This window comes from Schistocerca americana, chromosome X (genome assembly GCF_021461395.2).
Source record: "Schistocerca americana isolate TAMUIC-IGC-003095 chromosome X, iqSchAmer2.1, whole genome shotgun sequence".
NCBI lineage: Eukaryota > Metazoa > Arthropoda > Insecta > Orthoptera > Acrididae > Schistocerca > Schistocerca americana.
The window spans coordinates 762,464,928-762,486,844 of record NC_060130.1 but is presented as its reverse complement, the minus strand read 5'-3'; the positions used below and the strand labels follow the sequence as shown (position 1 = coordinate 762,486,844).

At 43.2% G+C, this 21,917-nt stretch overlaps 1 protein-coding gene across 1 annotated transcript in view; it reads left to right on the top strand.

Annotated features, from left to right (window-relative positions):
* Positions 1–21,917, top strand: part of LOC124554679 (E3 ubiquitin-protein ligase HUWE1) — a 350,828-nt gene that overhangs the window by 249,764 nt on the left and 79,147 nt on the right. The window contains exon 40 of the mRNA XM_047128297.1: positions 19,719–19,853. Coding sequence (XP_046984253.1) covers positions 19,719–19,853 — 135 coding nt within the window. The remainder of the gene's footprint in view (positions 1–19,718; positions 19,854–21,917) is intronic.

Genomic DNA, 21,917 nt, shown 5'->3' with positions numbered 1-21,917 from the left:
AATGTGAAGAATAAGTTTGACCTGTTCCTACAATAGGGAATGGATGAACCTCAGACAGATGTAGGCTTAGACATGGAACAATGAACATTCAACAATAACTGAAAAAGTAAGGATGTATGGAAGTCAGTAAAGAGAAAGTAAGTTTTGTTATTAGGTAGTTCTCATATAAAAGATTTAGGCCTAATTTTGTGGAATAAACTAGAATCTTAATACCAGGTAACCAAGTGAGGATTGCACCACCATCAAAACATATCAATGTTGCGTTTGTATCTGTTCAGCGTTTGTGATGCTAGATCTCATTTGAACTCTTCAGTCAGGAGATTTAATTTGCAGCTGGAACAGCTGCTTAAGTCAGGTGCAGGATAGAGTATTGGAACGGTTCAGTCAGCAGATGGGGCTATGCTACTAGGCTTGGTTTCCACCACAGCAAGAATGGGCAGATGTAAACGGGTTGCCTAAGAGCAGAAAGACCTTGGGGTGGAGAGTGGCAACATCATCTGCATCACTACGAACAGTTGGTGGTTGGAAATTATTGACAAACCCAAAAAAAATTTATTTCAGACCAATTATATCTGTCAGTGTGAAATGCCAGCAGTCTTTGTTTCTTCAGAATATTTGAGTAGCGTGGAGTAAAATTCACTACTTACTTACATGGATGAATTGGTCATCAAACTTGGTTGACACAGATCAAAACTGTGTGCCCGACAGAGATTCGAACTTGGGACCTTTGCCTTTCGCAGGCAAGTGCTCTACCAACTGCGCTACCGAAGCACGACCCACGTCCGGTACTCACAGCTTTACTTCTGCCAGTACCTCGTCTCCTACCTTCCAAACTTTACAGAAGCTCTCCTGCGAACCTTGCAGAACTAGCACTCCTGAAAGTTTCATATCAGCGCACACTCCGCTGCAGAGTGAAAATCTCATTCTGGAAACATCCCCCAGGCTGTGGCTAAGCCATGTCTCCGCAATATCCTTTCTTTCAGGAGTGCTAGTTCTGCAAGGTTCGCAGGAGAGCTTCTGTAAAGTTTGTAAGGTAGGAGACGAGGTACTGGCAGAAGTAAAGCTGTGAGTACCGGGCGTGAGTCGTGCTTCGGTAGCTCAGTTCGTAGAGCACTTGCCCGCGAAAGGCAAAGGTCCCGAGTTCGAGTCTCGGTCGGGCACACAGTTTTAATCTGCCAGGAAGTTTCATATCAGCGCACACTCCGCTGCAGAGTGAAAATCTCATTCTTGGTTGATACAATCTTTCTCTCTCTGAATATCATTTGGACCACTACTGTAGGTATGCTAAGTGTTACAGTATTGAGGTTAACAACTCACTTCTGTAAAGCAGAAATGGAGAAAGGAGCAGATGCCTTATTCATCAGGAACTGTCATAAATTTAAGATATAGACTTTCATAAATTTTACTTCTGGCAGCACATGGGAACATGTGGAAGAAGTAGAAATTCATTATGAATTATTTCTAATAGTGTATACTGTGCAACTGCAGATGATTTCATTCTGTTCATAAATCAACTTGAATCTTTATTGGTCTGTTTAGGAGAAAAAAAATAGCATGCTTCTCTTAAAAACTTATACTGGAAGAGTTCATTGTTAGTAGCATTATCATTCAACTTGATTCCTAATGCAAACTTCCCAACTGGGACAGCTAATTGCTCTAAAATAGCCATTTATAATATGTTCCAATAAAGATCTAATGAACAATATTACAAAACCAGTGACCTCTCAGACCATGACAGTTTTTCTTTTCTTTTTTTCTTTCTTTGTGTGTGTGTGTGTGTGTGTGTGTGTGTGTGTGTGTGTGTGTGTGTGTGTGTTAGTACTTGTCAGGGTACAAAACCTACCAAATCTGAATTTAAGAGTGTAGTCTGTAAGCCAAAAATTGATTATGCTTGGGAGATTCCACAAAGATGTGAAATGTATTAATGTATAAAGTGTTCATGGGATGAATGAAAAATAAAACACATTCATTTATTAAGTCCTTCCTCTATTTGAAAGACGTTTAGACAGGCCGCAATAAATATTCAAAAATAAATTGGAAATGAAGAATGTAAGGTTGTCAATAAAGAGAGAGCAAGTTTTGTTGTTAGCTAGTTCTCATGCTACAGGTGTAGGGCTATAATGTGTGTGTTTAAGTAAGAGCAGAACCACAAAACAACGTAGTTACTGTGTGAACATGTTATAAATGGATCTGATGTTAATGATTTTTTTTATATCTTATTTGCATCGAGACCCTGTAGGATCACACAAAGCATTCTGCCTCATTTGAGCATTCTTTCTGATCTCCCACAATTCTCTCATTCTCTTCAGTCCACTTTGTCTCTGGTTTCTTTAGGATTTAATTCTCTGTCCTCACATTCCACTTGTGTATCTTGTCTCTGTATACATTTCTGTCTTCAATTTCTATTGGATTGATTTTCTAGGTCCAGTTTGACTTGGGTGATCTTCGGTATTGTTAATTTGACCCCTTGTATGTATATTAGAATTCTCTTGGTGACTAATTTTTATGACAGCCTGATGATGTACCCATAGAACTTCAACCTTCTTTTTCTGACACCTGCTGCTCTGATTGACATCTTCTCTGTAGTTTTCTTGGAGTGTAATCTGTATCCCTCTTCTGCCAGCTTTGGGCCAAGAATTTTTCTCATGATTTTCCTTTCTTCCTTCAGTATGCTTTCCATATCACTTTTTGTATGGAGTGTTAGCATCTCACTTGCATCCATTATTTAGGACTTGTTTACTTTGTTGTAGTGTCTGACTGTTGTGTGAATGGACATGAATTTATTATTATATACGTACTGTGTCTTACTGAACGCTCCCTTCATTTTTTGTAGTCAAGTCTTCTGCGTGATCTTTTCTCCTCATGTGTAGGTTCAATGATTTCATCTAGATACTTGAAGTGTGCAACTCTGTTTCTTTTGCCATATTTTGTGTCTAATTTTGGGCAGAAAAATTCAGACTTCTTGAAAGATATTTGCAGCCAAACTTTTTCCACACATTCTTTTAATACCTCTATTTGTTTGGTTGCTGTTGCTTCCTTATTTGATAATATGGCCAGGTCATCTGTGGAAGCTAGGTCTGATATTTCTATTTTGTCCCGGCATCTTCCTAGTTGAGTTGTTTTCCAGTTCATTTTCCTGTTCCCTCATTAATTTCCCCAAGGCTATGTTGAACAATAGTTTGGATAATCTGTTGTTATGGTGAACACCCCCCCCCCCCACCTCCCCCCCCCCCCCAACACACACACACACACACACACACACACACACACACACACACACACACACACACATATGGTGTGTCCATAATTAGTTTGTAGAAAGAGAACTACTGCCCAGAATGACATAAAATATTTGGTACAGGAAGGGAAATGTCATGGAACAGAAAGAAAAGGCAGAAAAAAAAGAAAATTTTACCAATAGATGCCACTGTAAGTGGCTTAACATGAATGATATTTGCTACAAGCAACAGATGATTCGCAAGATGACAGCTGTGGTGTGAGTTGCACATTACACCATCTGTACTGTTAAATGTACATTACTGCACAAGTTCAGCAGTCAAAGGTTGTGGTGCTGTTACGTAAGCCCATCCATCATGGCTAGATCATACTACATTGCTTGGGAGAAATTGGTTTTTAACTGTCCTGAGGCCAAAAACTGCATAAAAAACAAAATGACATTGATCTTTAATTGCTATTAGACTTGCACTAGATATGTTCAGTATGCTGTCCTCGGTGTTCTGCCACAAGTTTAGATCAAGAAACAGCATGTTCCACAACAGATCAGTGTGTGTTTCAGTGATCAAGTTCAGTGTGTGTCCCACAATGCTTGCCTTCAGTTCAGTTATGTTGGTAACTGGAACACTGAACACACAATCTTTTTGATAACCACACAGCCAAAAGCCACACAGATTAAGATGAGGTGATGGGGATGACTAGGCTGTAGGGAAATAGCTGCTGATAATTCTAACATTTCCAAAATGTGTCTGCAGCAGCTGCTTCACTCGCTGTGTGAAATGTGGTGGAGTGCTATCTTGCATGCAAATGTTCTGACCCACACATCCATGCTGTTGAAGGGTTGGAATGACGCTGGTGTGCAAAAAAACTGGCATAGTGTTTACCACTGATGGTACAGGTAACAGGACCCGCAGAACTCTTCTCCTCAAAATAATATGATTCTGCAATATACGTCATCGTCAACCTGCACAACACTCACCTTTACAGAATGAAGTGATACCAGTTGATGTGCATGCCTATTTTCCATTGCCAATATTCTGCATATTGACATGTCCTTGGAGATGTAAATGGGCTTTGTCTGTCTTGCTAGCAGGTCAGCAGGAAGCAACTCTTGGACATGTGTGATTTTGTATGGATGGCAGTGCAGGATGTTCTGTAGCATTTTATCCACCATGCTCACAGGTATGTTCAGCATTTGGGCAATTTCCCGTGCACTCATGTTCGCACATCATCTCTCAACCCATCCTGCAGTGCTGTGGCCACATCTTCGACGGATGTCAGATCAACTGCTGTCCTCCTCCTCGCGCAGTGCACTGCAAAAAACCTGTCTTTTCCATTTAGTAAATATTTTCTTGAGACCCTTGAGTGTCCAGAAATTCTGCAGGCCTGCTGGTGCACAGTCACCATTCTTGTAAAAGAGCGGACACAAACTGAGGAACAGCTGTGCACCATGCATCTGTTGGTGTGCATATTCTGATACTTACAGCCCCATGTATTGGTCATATTTCCATTAAATTTTCTTTGCTCCACAATGTTTCCCCCTGCATCAATAATATGATACCTTCAGTGCAGATGCACATCCATCCAAAGTCTTGTGGAAGTCAGGTGAACCTGTGAGAAATGTGTATTAAAAAATGGACAGTAGATGCTACATGTTCAGTCTGCAACAAGTTGAGAATTTGAGTTGGGCAGAAAGCATACTCAGGTAGCTCAAGCAGTTATGGCAACCAGTTGCATAAAGCGAGATATTCTGCTTGTAGTCTCAGTCTGACACATTTTTACTTGTTGTCATTGAATTTATTTCATGACTCAGCTGTGACTGAAGTCTTTAGAGCCAAAGATGAAGAGGAGCAGCTAGCATCGAGAGTAAATGGCGGATTGTAAACAGGTGTGTGTAGTGTAGCAAAATTTTTTACAAGCATTTTATAACTTAAAAAAGAAAAAAAGCCTTTGTTGCAAAAGGCAGTATTGCTAATAACGCATTTTGAGTGTCTTCAGATTATCTGCAAGTAATAAAAAAAAAATTGCTACATGACAGTACATGAACCTATCAGACACCGACATTCACAGAGATTAATCTAATGGTGAAGTATAAAAATTATTGTATTGACTCTAAAACACCAAACGCCAAATCAGATAATGGGAAGCCTCAATACTATAAGGTTAAAGTGAGATGCACAACATCCAGTTTGGACCAGGAGAATTACCTAAAAATTACATTAAAAATGTTAAACATGTGTATATATACAGGGTGTTACAAAAAGGTACGGCCAAACTTTCAGGAAACATTCCTCACACACAAATAAAGAAAAGATGTTATGTGGACATGTGTCCGGAAACGTCTAATTTCCATGTTAGAGCTCATTTTAGTTTCGTTAGTATGTACTGTACTTCCTCGATTCACTGAGGAAGGTAATGTTAACTTCGGTGCTTGTGTTGACATGTGACTCATTGCTCTACAGTACTAGCATCAAGCACATCAGTATGTAGCATCAACAGGTTAGTGTTCATCACGAACGTGGTTTTGCAGTCAGTGCAATGTTTAAAAATGCGGAGTTGGCAGATGCCCATTTGATTTATGGATTAGCACGGGGCAATAGCAGTGATGCGGTACGTTTGTATTGAGACAGATTTCCAGAACGAAGGTGTCCCAACAGGAAGACGTTCGTAGGAATTGATCAGCGTCTTAGGGAGCACGGAACATTCCAGCCTATGACTCGCGACTGGGGAAGACCTAGAACGACGAGGACACCTGCAATGGACGAGGCAATTCTTCGTCCAGTTGACGATAACCCTAATGTCAGCGACAGAGAAGTTGCTGCTGTACAAGGTAACGTTGACCACGTCACTGTACGGAGAGTGCTACGGGAGAACCAGTTGTTCCCGTACCATGTACAGCGTGTGCAGGCACTATCAGCATCTGATTGGCCTCTACGGGTACAATTCTGTGAATGGTTCATCCAACAATGTGTCAATCCTCATTTCAGTGCAAATGTTCTCTTTACGGATGAGGCTTCATTCCAACGTGATCAAATTGTAAATTTTCACAGTCAACATGTGTGGGGTGACAAGAATCCGCACGCAATTGTGCAATCGTGTCATCAACACAGATTTTCTGTGAACGTTTGGGCAGGCATTGTTGGTGATGTCTTGATTGGCCCCATGTTCTTCCACCTACACTCAATGGAGCACGTTGTCATGATTTCATACGGGATACTCTACCTGTGCTGCTAGAAAACGTGCATTTACAAGTACGACACGACATGTGGTTCATGCACGATGGGGCTCCTACACATTTCAGTCGAAGCATTCGTACCCTTCTCAACAACAGATTCGGTGACCGATGGATTGGTAGAGGCGGACCAATTCCATGGCCTCCACGCTCTCCTGACCTCAACCCTCTTGACTTTCATTTATGGTGGCATTTGAAAGCTCTTGTCTACGCAACCCCGGTACCAAATGTAGAGACTCTTCGTGCTCGTATTGTGGACGGCTGTGATACAATGCGTGATTCTCCAGGGCTGCATCAGCGCATCAGGGATTCCATGCGACGAAGGGTGGATGCATGTATCCTCGGTAACGGAGGACATTTTGAACATTTCCTGTAACAAAGTGTTTGAAGTCACGCTGGTACGTTCTGTTGCTGTGTGTTTCCATTCCATGATTAATGTGATTTGAAGAGAAGTAATAAAATGAGCTCAAAAAATGGCACGGAGCACTATGCGACTTAACTTCTGAGATCATCAGTCGCCTAGAACTTAGAACTAATTAAACCTCACTAACCTAAGAACATCACACACATCCATGCCCGAGGCAGGATTCGAACCTGCGACCATAGCGGTCGCTCGGTTCCAGACTGTAGCGCTTAGAACCGCACGACCACAAAATGAGCTCTAACATGGAAAGTAAGCGTTTCCGGACACATGTCCACACAACATATTTTCTTTCTTTGTGTGTGAGGAATGTTTCCTGAAAGTTTGGCCGTACGTTTTTGTAACACCCTGTATATTTTCTTTAATTGAGCTCAGAATCAATATAAAATGTGTGTGAGCTATGGAATAATAATAAAATGAAAGTAAACACTCACCAAACTAAAGTGGGAAGTGGTGCAGAGGTAGGGAGACGATCACAAATATGTAATATGACACCTGAATAGCCAGTTTGGCAGCTTCACATAAACACCAAAATAAGTGGATTGCCAGGTAAACTGTGGTCTAAGAAAGCAGAAGGCAGCTTTGCTGGGAGCAGAGCAGAAATGCAAAGACTAAGGAATAAATAAAGTGAGAAACAATTAAAATAAATAGCAATAAAAATCATAAACAAACCACAGGTGAAATTTTACATAATCAGTGGTAATGATGAAGGTAAAACTAAAACTATATAATACTTACAAAAAAAGGGGGGTATACAGAAGTGGGGTATATGAAATTATAATGAGAATATTGTAAAGTAAGCAAGATTAAATGTTCTCAAACTGGGCCTGGTGATGGTGAATGCCACAAAATGGTTTCAGTCGTATATCTCACGCTGGAAACAATCAATATCGATAGAGAAAAGTCCTATATTTATCTATCGGGCATCATCCAACTCGGAATTAATTACATGTAATATCCCAAAAGGTTCCATTTTCAAGGTCCTTACCTTTACGTGTGTCTATTAATGACCTTTCATCATTAATGTTATCAGATGCCAAATTTGTTTTATTTGAATGTGATACAATCATTGCATTAGATAATGAATCAAATATAGTTTTAGAAATATTTGATAATTAAATATTCATGAGCACCAATAGAGGCTCCGAAGGCAATTATTTGTCACTAAACTTTGGAAGGAGAGACTACATGCAGTTTAGAACTTGTAAAAGCCTCCTCCACCCCCCCACCCCCACCTCACTGTATAAAAAGTGGCTACAAGCAGACAGAAGGAGCTGACAGTGATAAAAATCTTAGGATTACAACTTCATGATAAATTCAGCTGGGTGGAGCAAACCATAGATCTTCTGAAACACGCAAAGCAAACTTTATCTGCATTGCAAATGATGTCATGCATATGGAAATAATTTTTTCTTCAAATATCACTTACTTCCATTCTATAATGTCATACAGGATCGTTTTTTGGGGTAACTCATTAGCTTATTAAGTTTCCCAATTCCAAAAGCATGTAATAATAGTTACTTGTTATTTTAACTTGGGAACATCATGAAGAACACTGTTCGAGGAACTAGATACGCTATGTGATCAAAAGGATCCAGATACATAAAGAACCATATGTTTTTTCATATTAGGTACATTGTGCTGCCACCTACTGCCAGGTTCTTCATATCAGTGACTTCAGTAGTCATTAGACATCATGAAAGAGCAGAATGGGGTGCCTCGTGGAACTCGCAGACTTCGAACGTAGTCAAGTGACTGGGTGTCACTGTGTCATACCCCCCCCCCCCCTCCCCCCCCTGCGGGTCCGGGGATTAGAATAGGCCCACGGTATTCCTGCCTGTCGTAAGAGGTGACTAAAAGGAGTCCATCCCCCTCACGGGGGTAGTTAGCGCCTGCGTCCGGAGACGGACGGTTCCACGACCTATCATCGTGGTCTTTTTGGTTTTTCACTTCTCGTTTCTTCCTTCCTTTTGTTGGTTCCTTACTTTGCTCTTCTCCACCTCACTGTCTTCCTTACTCTTTCCCTTGACTTCTCCTTGCTTTCTCATTGCCTTTTTCTCATTGCCTTTTTTCTCATTGCCTTTTTTCTCATTGCCTTTTTTCTCATTGCCTTTTTTCTCATTGCCTTTTTTCTCATTGCCTTTTTTCTCATTGCCTTTTTCTCATTGCCTTTTTCTCATTGCCTTTTTCTCATTGCCTTTTTCTCATTGCCTTTTTCTCATTGCCTTTTTCTCATTGCCTTTTTCTCATTGCCTTTTTCTCATTGCCTTTTTCTCATTGCCTTTTTCTCCTTGCCTTTTTCTCCTTGCCTTCTCATTGCCTTTTTCTCCTTGCCTTCTCATTGCCTTCTTCTCCTTGCTTTCTCATTGCCTTCTTCTCCTTGCTTTCTCTGGTCTCCGCCTCGGCGTTTGAGTCAGTCTGTCCTCTTTCTCCCTCTCTCTCTTCTTTTTCCTCTTCTTCCTTCCTCCCTGTGCGTGCCTGAAGGCCGACCCACGCGTTCGCACGCGTAGCCGGTGACGGGGTAACGCGTAAGTCCCCGGCCTGGGTAGACATGTAAGGCACGCGCGTACCCCCTGGTAAAGGCCAGGCCCGGGGAGGGGTGATTGCCTGAGCTGATACCTTCTGACCATGCCGATTGGTCCCTCCGTCTGTTTCTCGGGAGGTGTGACCTGAGGTGTAAACATTCACCTAAGGCGGGAGTGCCCTCTGAGAGGGTCCCCATAAGGAAGGAGCGCGCCATCGGAGACGCTGGCAATCATGGGGGATTCCTCCGCAATGGATTCTACTCCATCTCTTTCGACTTCGACCCAAAAACGGAAACGTGACCAGCCAACAGTGACAAAAGTACTACCGCCTGCCCCACAGTTCCTCGTAGTTTCTCGATCTGAGGACGGAAAGGATTTTTCCTCTGTCAACCCTTTCGTTATTCAGAAGGGCGTAGATGCCATAGCCGGATCTGTCAAATCTTGTACCAGGTTGCGTAACGGCACCTTATTACTAGAAACTGAGAGTGCCTTTCAGGCACAAAAACTGCTTCGGGCCACCCTCCTGTACACGTTCCCTGTCCGGGTGGAGGCCCACCGAACTTTGAATTCGTCTCGTGGTGTAGTCTATACTAGCTCCCTCGACGGATTGACTGACGAGGAGCTTCAATCATTCCTCGCTGAGCAGGGCGTGACGAATGTCCATAGGGTCATGAAAAAGGTCAACAATGACCTTGTACCGACCCGGACAATTTCCTTGACCTTCGATAGTGTTAAGCTGCCATCGCGCATCAAGGCGGGCTATGAGGTTATTTCTGTTCGCCCCTATGTCCCGACACCTACGCGCTGCTACCAGTGTCAGCGTTTCAATCACACTCGACAGTCTTGTTCCAATGCGGCTAAATGTGTCACTTGTGGCAGGGATGCCCATGAGGGTGACTGTCCACCTCCGTCTCCTCGTTGTGTGAACTGTCAGGGTGACCATGCCGCATCCTCCCGCGACTGTCCTGTCTATAAGGAAGAACGCTGTATCCAGGAAATTCGGGTCAAAGAGAAAGTGTCCACCTCGGCTGCTCGCAAGCTATTGGCTAGTAGGAAGCCCACGCTGCTCCCAGCGGGGAAATACAGTACTGTCCTCGCCTCTCCTCGGACTACCCGGGAGGTAGCAACCCAGACATGCGATCTGACCTTCAGCACCACGATCGTCCGTTCGGCCAGTGCTAAGATCGCGCGGTCGACGTCTCCTCTTCCTCCCATCACCCCACAGACACGAGCACCTTCCTCAGCTTCTGCTAAGACGAAGACCCAGAAGTCAGATGCACGGGCCTTCAAGAAGGAACCATCCCGTGCAGACTTCCTCCGTACCTCGACCTCCCAGCCTTCGACCGGTACTTCCACTACACGTCCTTCCAAAAAGGCGCATAGGAAGCACAGTTCTCCTTCTCCGCCACGGCGCATTTCTTCTCCTGCGCCACCCAGCGGTTGCCGCCCCAGGCCGTCATCCGTTTCGCCTGGCCGCACCGCTGGTCGCCGTCCATCTGGCCGTTCACTGGCGGAGGAAGCTCCCCCTCCCGGCCATCCTCCCGAGATGGCCGATGACCCTATAGACCCAATGGACGATGACTGTCCGCCTACTGATAGCGGCGGCAGTGCTCGCTCGAAGCCAGGCCCTAAGCGGCCTTCGAGGTGACCACTTCTCTCATCTTCCTTTTCTTACGATGGCACTTATTCTCTGGAATATTCGCAGCATTCGCTCCAACCGAGAGGACTTGAAGTTGCTGCTCCGCTTGCACCGTCCGCTTGTCGTAGCCCTCCAGGAAACGAAGCTACGCCCATGCGATCAAATTGCCTTGGCACACTACACCTCTGTGCGTTTTGACCTACCCCCTGTGGTAGGTATCCCAGCTCATGGAGGGGTTATGTTGCTGGTCCGGGATGATATTTACTACGATCCCATCACGTTGCACACCGGCCTGCAGGCAGTTGCCATCCGCATTACTCTCCCCACTTTTACGTTTTCCTTTTGTACCGTTTACACTCCATCGTCATCTGCCGTTACCAGGGCAGACGTGATGCAACTTATTGCTCAGCTACCTGCACCATTTTTGTTAACTGGAGACTTCAATGCCCACCATCCCCTTTGGGGCTCTCCAGCATCCTGCCCGAGGGGCTCCTTGTTAGCAGACCTTTTCAACCAGCTCGATCTTGTCTGCCTCAATACTGGCGCCCCTACTTTTCTTTCGGACACATCTCACACCTATTCCCATTTAGACCTCTCTATATGTACTCCCCAACTTGCACGCCGGTTTGAGTGGTATGCACTTTCTGATACATATTCGAGCGACCACTTCCCGTGTGTTATCCATCTCCTGCAGCATACCCCCTCTCCGTGCTTCTCTAATTGGACCATCTCCAAGGCAGACTGGGGGCTCTTCTCTTCCAGGGCGACCTTTCAGGATCAAACCTTTACAAGCTGCGATCGTCAGGTCGCACACCTCACGGAAGTCATTCTCGCTGCTGCTGAATATTCCATCCCTCACCCTCCTTCTTCTCCACGTCGCGCACCGGTCCCCTGGTGGACCGCAGCATGTAGAGACGCTTTACGTGCTCGTCGACGTGCTTTACGCACATTTAAACGCCACCCTACAGTGGCGAATTGTATCAATTATAAACGTTTACGTGCTCAGTGTCGTCGTATTATCAAAGAAAGCAAGAAAGCCAGCTGGGCTGCTTTCACAAGCACCTTCAACAGTTTTACTCCTTCTTCTGTTGTCTGGGGTAGCCTGCGCCGGCTATCTGGCACTAAGGTCCACTCACCAGTTTCTGGCTTGAAGGTCGCGAATGACGTCCTTGTGGCCCCTGAGGCTGTCTCCAATGCCTTCGGCCGCTTTTTCGCAGAGGTTTCGAGCTCCGCTCATTACCACCCTGCCTTCCTCCCCCGCAAACAGGCAGAGGAGGCTAGGCCACCTAACTTCCGCTCCTCGAATTGTGAAAGTTATAATGCCCCATTCACCATGCGGGAACTCGAAAACGCACTTGGCCGATCACGGTCCTCTGCTCCAGGGCCAGATTCTATTCATATTCAGATGCTGAGGAACCTTTCTCCTGCGGGTAAAGGTTTTCTTCTTCGTACATAGAATCGCATCTGGATTGAGGGACATGTTCCCGCATGCTGGCGCGAGTCTATTGTTGTCCCGATTCCTAAACCGGGGAAGGACAAGCACTTGCCTTCCAGTTATCGACCTATCTCGCTTACCAGCTGTGTCTGTAAAGTGATGGAGTGAATGGTTAACTCTCGACTGGTTTGGCTGCTCGAGTCTCGACGCCTACTTACCAATGTACAATGTGGATTTCGTAGGCGCCGCTCTGCTGTTGACCATCTGGTTACCTTGTCGACCTTCATTATGAATAACTTCTTGCGGAAGCGCCCGACCGCGGCTGTGTTCTTTGATTTGGAGAAGGCTTACGACACCTGTTGGACGGCGGGCATTCTCCGCACCATGCATACATGGGGCCTTCGCGGTCGCCTCCCTCTTTTTATTCGTTCCTTTTTAATGGATCGACAGTTCAGGGTACGTGTGGGTTCTGTCCTGTCCGACACCTTTCGCCAGGAGAATGGGGTGCCACAGGGCTCAGTTTTGAGCGTCGCTCTCTTCGCCATCGCGATCAATCCAATAATGGATTGCCTGCCAGCTGATGTATCAGGCTCCCTTTTCGTGGACGATTTTACCATCTATTGCAGCGCGCAGTGTACACGTGTCCTGGAGCGCTGTCTTCAGCGTTCTCTTGACCGTCTTTACTCCTGGAGTGTCGCCAATGGCTTCCGTTTTTCTGCCGAGAAGACGGTCTGTATTAACTTCTGGCGCTACAAAGAGTTTCTCCCACCGTCCTTACGACTCGGTCCCGTTGCTCTCCCAATTGTGGAGACAACCAAATTTTTAGGCCTTACATTTGACAGGAAACTTAGCTGGTCTCCACATGTGTCATATTTGGCCGCCCGTTGTACCCGTTCTTTAAATGTCCTCCGTGTTCTCAGTGGTCTGTCGTGGGGAGCGGATCGAACCGTCCTACTTCGTCTATATCGGTCGATCGTCCGCTCCAAGCTGGATTATGGGAGCTTCGTATACTCCTCTGCACGGCCATCCATCTTACGCCGCCTCAACTCCATACAACATCGGGGTTTACGACTTGCGATCGGAGCATTTTATACCAGTCCCGTAGAGAGTCTTCATGCTGACGCTGGCGAATTGCCACTCACCTACCGGCGCGATATACTGCTTTGTCGGTATGCCTGTCGGCTACTGTCAATGCCCGACCATCCGTCTTATCGTTCCTTTTTTGACGACTCTCTTGACCGTCAATACGGGTTGTATGTCTCTGCCCTGCTACCCCCTGGAGTTCGCTTTCGTCGCCTCCTTCAACACCTTAATTTTTCACTCCCTGCAACCTTTCGAGTGGGCGAGAGCCGCACGCCACCTTGGCTCCAGGCTCAGGTCCGCGTTCACCTTGACCTCAGCTCGCTCCCAAAAGAGGTCACCCCCGGTTCGGTCTACCACTCCCGTTTTTTGGAACTTCGTTCGAAGTTCATCGGCATGACTTTCATTTATACAGATGGCTCTAAGACCAATGACGGGGTCGGGTGTTCCTTTATTGTCAAGGCACAAAGTTTCAAATACCGGCTCCATGGCCATTGTTCGGTCTTCACAGCTGAGCTCTTTGCCCTCTACCAGGCTGTTCTTTACATCTGCCGCCACCGACATTCTGCTTATGTCATCTGCTCAGATTCCCTGAGCGCCATCCAGAGCCTCAGTGATCCGTACCCGGTTCACCCTTTCGTACACCGGATCCAACGCTCTCTTCAGCAGCTGGTGGACGTCGGTTCTCCAGTTAGCTTTATGTGGGTTCCTGGCCATGTCGGTATCCCTGGGAACGAAGCTGCAGATGCCGCGGCCAAGGCTGCGGTCCTCCAGCCTCGGACAGCTTCTTGTTGCGTCCCTTCGTCCGATTTTAGCAGGGTGATTTGTCGGCGCATCTTATCTCTGTGGCATGCCGATTGGGCTGCACTTACCAACAACAAGCTTCGGGCCTTAAAACCTCTTCCCGTGGCTTGGACGTCCTCCTCACGCCCTTCTCGGCGGGAGGAGGTCGTTTTATCCCGGTTAAGAATTGGACACTGCCGGTTCAGCCATCGCCATCTGCTGACGGCTGCGCCGGCGCCGTTCTGCCCATGTGGGCACTTGCTGACGGTTAGACACATTTTAATGTCCTGTCCAGATCTTAACACACTGCGCCTCGATCTTAACCTGCCAAATACTTTCGATGCCATTTTAGCGGATGACCCACGAGCAGCTGCTCGTGTTCTTCGTTTTATCAATTTGACAAACCTCGCTAAGGACATTTGATGATGCTGTTTTTTAATCCTATGCCTGTTAGTCTGTCTTTTATCGTGTTTTCCCTTTTAGTTGTTGTGGTCAACTTGTGCCTCGCGGTGCATTCTTAGAGTAGTCAGGGCGCTAATGACCATTGAAGTTGTGCGCCCTAAAACCACAAAAAAAAACAAAAAAAAAAAAAAAAAAAAAAAAAACTGTGTCATACGTCTGTATGCGAGATTTCCATGCTTCTAAACATCCCTAGGTCAACTGTTACCAATGTGATAGTAAGTGGAATCGTGAAGGGACATGGACAGCACAAAAGCGTACAGGCCAACCTCGTCTGTTGACTGACAGACCACCGACAGTTGAAGAGGGTCGTAATATGTAATAGGTAGACATCTATCCAGACCATCACACAGGAATTCCAAACTGCATCAGGATCTACAGCAAGTAGTAGGACAGTTAGGCAAGAGGTAAGAAATCTTGGATTTCATGGTCAAGTGGCTGCTCATAAGCCACACATCATGCTGGAAAATGCCAAATGACATATCGCTTGGTGTAAGGAGCGTAAACATTGGATGATTGAACAGTGGAAAACCATTGTATGGGGTGACAAATCATGGTACACAATGTACTGATCCGAGGGCACATCACAAGGCTTACATGCATTGTTCTCACATGAACTGAATCCAGTTTTCAAGGATAGAATGCTAAAGCATTAAAAAAATCGCAGCCTTTCCTATACACAGGCAGAGTCTTTTTAACTAAGAGTTGCGGTCTGCGCTGTACTATTGCTTGGTGTCCAAAGTGTTAGCCATTGTTAATTTACTGGTGTTGATGCATAACATTCTGTGATATGATCAATTGGCAAGTCCCATTTATAATTGCCTAACCACCCTCTTTTTTTCCATTGCTTACAAAGATAACATATGCTGTGCTTGGAGGTTTTTTTTTTCTGATACGTACGTATTGCAAAAGTATGCAGTTTCAGAGATAAAGTGCAATTAAATTCTCTTTAAAAAAAATGATTTTCAATGTGGTTTGTTGTGCTAAACTGGTAAGAAGTGCTACTTCGGTATCTAAAACCTTTATCTAATGATTTACACCAATGTAAAAACGGATACGTCTGCATTGGGTAGTTTAATGTGTGAATGGAAGATGGCCGTGTATGTTTTGATTGACAAATTTGAGAAAAAACCTTGTCTTACAATTGGGTAAATAATGGTATTCATTTTCTTCAAAAACTTTATCCTTTTTTAAATGGCTGACAGTTACAATTACATTTAAAAGACCAGATAATATTGAGATTATCCTATAGTTCAGTTTGCCTAATCTTTAGCAAATCGATGGGGCCAAATGGGGGTTGGATATGCTCACTGTGTATGTGACTTTTGATAATCCCAATTTGCCTCAGAGGTTGTCTCATGGCAAGCACATCTTGACCAGTCTAGCCCAGGAAAAAGATGGGTGAACCGTGGGTCCATGAGTGAGGGTTTCATGAGTGTTGTCAGTCCTTTATAACAGTAAGATCTGGACATGGTTCAGTGAGTTCTGTACCTTGTAGCGGTAAAACTATGTTTGGATATACTGGCTTTACCATGTTCAGTGCAAAGGTATCACGAACATAAGTAATAAAGGATGAAGTAAATAAACCTCAATAAGTGTTACATGCTCGTGAGCTGTATGACTGTTGGGGGGGGTAGAACAGTTGTTAGTAGAAAATATGTAGGGCTCTGTCCGCATTCCCTATACATCTCTAGCTGATCATTAGATTTCCTTGTGGCCAATGAGGGGAATTAAAAAGTAAGCTATGCATGTCATCTTATGTTAAGGCCATTTTGCAACAAGACTGGGGTATTGCCAGAACAGGCTGTGTGTTTCATGCAGACAGAGTTCTGCTGCATCACAGTTACGACATATCCCAGTGTGGGAGTGAAATAGTGCTGCAACTAGAAATTTGCTCCATAGTTTAAGTATGTGGGACAGTGCAATCCTTGTGGGCAAAAAGTATAAAAAATTGCACACAGATTATGCTTTTACGGAAAGAAAAAGGGTGGATTACGACCGAGAAGAGATACAGACTGATAATTACATGAGATTGAAATTAGTAGTGTGGAATTCCCATCAAGGTGCGTTATGTGAGCTAACAGTTGAGTGTGATGATTTTAGTCTTTTTTGAAATAAAAACTCATTCTCCACGTTAATTTCTCCTTTGGTTTTCATCCACTGTCTTACTGCAAATGACATGCAACCATTTCTATTCGTACTGAAAATGTAGGACATATCAGGGACCCAGTTGTGTTCTGCTGCTTCAAGGTAAAACACAGAGTTTTTTTTTAATACTCCACTAACCTCAGATCTTCTGTAGATGTCCTGGTCTCTGTGCAGATGTGGTGCTCAGGTTGAAAGTTCATTGTTCTTGCGGTGTGGCTGTAAAATAACTGGTAAGGTGGTATGGACACTATTTTACTAAATCATCTGGTAAGTTCCAGATTTGAGAGACCAATAGTTTTTCTTTTATTCACAACACATGAAGCAGATAATGCTATAAACTGCTGATAAAACATTTTGCATATATGAACCTACAAAGTCCCACATTTCACAGTTCATGTTGGTACCAGTTACAACATTGTGTTACATAGCTTGTAGAAAATATGTTTACAAAAATGATGAGCACTTTTGCTGTGTTCTTCTCTGCTTCGCACACAGTTGGGATATTTGAATACAATTTATACAACATGCTTCAAAGATCTTAATTGTGCCACCTGTAAAACAAATCATAACCTTCAAATCCCCATTCTCAACTGATTAGATGGCCTGAATCACTTTGCTTCATAGCACATTTTGGTGGGAGCCAAAGATGCATGAAGTGCTTCATCTGAATATCATTATACTAATGTTAATAAATATTGTTACAAAAATGAGATCTGAAATAGAAGGATTAAAGCTCATTATTGAGAATGTACTCAGCATTATTAACATTTAATCAGATTTATAGTATATCAAGTATTAATAAATATATCTTAAAAGTTTGGTTTGCTGACTCCTGAGTTACCAACTAATTAGATCATTCTCCTACTAAAATGATGCATCTTCTCATGGAATTGGTAGTTACTGTACCATCTGTTGTCTGCCTATCACCCCAATCTCTCATGTCATACCTCAGCTACTGCAACCTCAAAAAACTATAGAGTGAATCTTGGAATGGAATATTATGGGTCCAGGGCCAGAACTGTCACAAGATTCCCTTTGAGTGTCTGATGACATATGAATCAAATGCAATGTTGTGTAAAACATAGTGAAATAGAGCCAACAATTTCAGACATCAACCACTGACAGATTTATCCAACAATTGAGAAAATGATTCAAAGCAATGCAGATTTCCCAACAATAAGGAGGTAAACACAGTGGTTCTCTAATGGCTTTGTGACCAAGGAGAGGATTTCCATCATCAGTGAAATGAACTATTGGTAGAAAGTTGACTGTTGTTTACAGAGACTTGATGACTATGTTGAAAAATAGTGTCATATATCAATTTAACTTTGAAGTGTAGTCTAGTATTCAATAAAAGTTACTCAGCCTGGCATAATAATGTGTAACTTACTTTCAGAAGTCTCCTCGTGCAGTGTTAAATATACTACCAGCAGTTAAAGTAGGTTGCAGGTAAACAGAGCAAGTTCTGAGAAGATAAAGCTCCACAATCTCTTTTTAATCTTAAGAGAGAAAAAGGTACATTTGGAAAATTGTCACCTTTCATAGTGTGCTGTGTAGAAAAGACATTGGAGTGAATGGTTGTCCATTGCTTGGGCTGACACTGGAGATCAGGCAGCCTCTTAGCTGCTCTCAGTACAGATTCAGGAGGTACATATTCACTGTCAATCTGCTCCTGCTGATGGTGGCAGTACAAACTGTCCAATGTGTACAAATTGTGTTTTTTTTCCTCATGTCAAAATTATCAATGCAAATGCACACATGGCACTGTACAAGAATAAATGAATATTTTTTGCCATATTAAAGGACTCTGGCAATACTTGGACAGCCCTATCAATGGGCTTTCCATGGTCTTTTGTATGTATTCATTTAGCCCTACCTACTACTGTGTTTTTTAATGTTCCAAGTAGCTGAAGTTATGTCTCATGGCTTTGCATGGTAAAATTTTCCCTCAAGAAGTTAGAGGGGGGAAAGAAGTGGATGTGAAGACATTTTCAGCATTTGGAAACATTACAAATGGTTGTTGCAGACAATAATCAGTTCAGATGTATTGCCGTTGATGGCCACAGGGTAGCCTTGAGCAAAGCAGTATTTACTGCCCAGTAATACTCACATCAAGACATTAGGAAAAATCTCAGTGGCTGCCAGCAGTTGGTGTAGGTGAATGAGCAGAAAAGTTTAAAACTTGTCTAATGTCCCATGTGCTGTACACCATAGTTCAGGCGACTTAAAACATTTATAATAGTGACTCGACAGTGGAAGAACTGTATGTGCAAACACCTAACAGACATTACTCATTAGAAACTACATCATTTTATTTACTGGTGTTTTTCTTAACATCTACAAATCTGGAATAAGTTGTGAAGGCTTGATTTTCATTATTTAGTAACTGATGAAATCAATGAGGAGTTGAATACTGTGAAACTGGCCTAATGATATTTTAGGGGCTCCGCACCCTCCGTGGTTTCCCACCCCCTGCGGCGCATGCACATGCCCCCCCCCCCCCCCCCCCCCCCGCCACACACACACACACACACACACACACACACACACACTACTACTACTACCATTGACACCTAATTTACAAGCAACTTCTGTAATCTACTGTGTCTTATATTTACTTGTAATTGATAGATCCTTTGGTTTTGTCACTGCTGTTCTTATTTTAGTCTGTTTGCATTTACCACTTGTCAGTGCTCATCAGCATTGTAGATAAACTTGATGTAACTGCTCACTATACATTTTTGATTTTTTTTATGTTATAGGGACTTGCCATGATGTGATAACAGAACTCAGTAAGTACAAAGCGGAGGATCTTGCTCAACGCAAGGAGATGATGAAGAAAAAACAAGAGGAAGCAACAACAAGAAAGAAAAACATGAAGAGAACTAATGCTTCAGGTGGGGATATATTTTATGAACACACAGTGTCACCTCCCTCCCCCTCAACTTTTCAGTGAACTTTAAAAAGTTATGTAAATTATGGGAAAGTGTAAATGTGGGATACTAAGACAGTATTATGAAAAGGATAGTTGGTACTCGCCACATAGCAGGGATGCTGAACCATAGATAGTCACAATAAAAAAACTGTCAGACAAAGCTCGGCCAAACAGGCCTTCAACAGAATTACACACACACACACACACACACACACACACACACACACACACACTGATGATGATGACAACGACAGTCTCTGGCTGCCAAGTGTGTGTGTGTGTGTGTGTGTGTGTGTGTGTGTGTGTGTAATTCTGATGAAGGCCTGTTATCTCCAACTCAGCATCTCTGCTATATAGTGAGTGTGAGTAGCAACTATCCTTTTCATAATATTTTCATTATTCTATCCTGGATTTTCCAATGTGGGATATTACATTTACATTTTAAGCACGTACTTCATAAAACATCAATAAGTAATTTTATTAATTGTACTGGCTTTTAATACGAAACCCTTGCTCTTACGCAAGTTTACATTTCATGAACACTTGGTAGTTCATATGTTTTTTTTATGAAAACTCTAGAGTTAGTGTTTGTATCAGTTTCTTCTGGTTAATTTTTCTCTGATTTTCCAGTTCATAAATACATCAAAGAGTTTTTATGTCTACAGAAAAAATTATGCACATGAACAAAAGTGATTAGAAGTCTTGGAGAAATATGCCAAACTCTGCACACAAGACATATATCTAAGAAAATATGTGAAATATGGGTTAGAAGTTCACAGATAGTGGTGGTGACTGATTACATGACATGACGGACCTGATGAGAGATAAAGTGAGGTGGCATATTGGTTAGCACACTGAACTCTCATTCTGGAGAAAAATACTTAAAATCCCTGTCCGACCATCTAGATTTAGGTTTTCTGCGATTCCCCTAAATCACTCCAGGCAATTGCCAGGGTGGTGTGGTTCCTTTTGAAAAGGGCATGGATGATTTCCTTCCCCATCATTCCATAATCAGAGCTTCAGCTCCACCTCTAACGACCTCAATGTCGATGGAATGGTAAACACTTGTCTGTCATTTTTTCAATGAAAGAACTATATTCTATTGAATTGTATTACATAAACATGAGTATGACATTTGTTGTATGTAGATACTCAATGGCAACATGAAATAAGATTCTGTATTACATCATACAGAGTGAAATATGCTGTTAAATCTTAGCTGTGCTATGAAGTCCTAGTGTAACCAATACCTTGTAAGCTGTACACCACATACCACTTGACATCATCTCCCCGTAAATTATAGCTATTGCATTTTTTCTCAAATTAATATGCTAACATTGACCATGTAGTTAAGATTTTTTCATAATAGGTGCCATGGTTCAGAAGTAATGGCACAAATTGTTCAAACTTCCAGAGACTTCTATTGATTCTGAGCTGTAGAGTCCAGGATGCGAGAAAGTTAACTGCATAATGTTTGTAAGCACTGCTAGTGAGCAGATGCCCACACCAACAGCATCTTATGTCAGTTACTATATGCACACTAAATCTTGACACTTCTCTGGGAATAGAGAAATACTTGGAAATTGGTTGACTTAAGGGTCAGCATGAATTGCTTCAATCCATTGCCAGGCTTAGATAGGAAACAATGGAATGCACCATGGCATTGTCTTAGGCATTTTGAATTCACTGTTGATTCCAGTGTGCTGCTTGTCCTGCAAGGAGGAGATGGGACTTGGTCCTGCCCCACTTCACCACTCCTTCCCCCCTGCTGCAGCTCATACGCCCTAGTGATCTTGTGCTTTTGTTCCCAGCATTGCCCATGAAGGGTGCATAGTTATAATAGTCATATTGTATACTGCTTTGTTTGTTTCTTTTCTTGACCTTTGTCTCATTAAGTGCAAGGAAATTTATAATTCTGATGGTGCAAAAATAGTTCATCAGTGGCATTGGGAATGACAGGAACTTATCAAAACATAGTTATTAGAACTGAATTGAGTGTGAATTCTCCAGCATTTCAAAGTGGTAA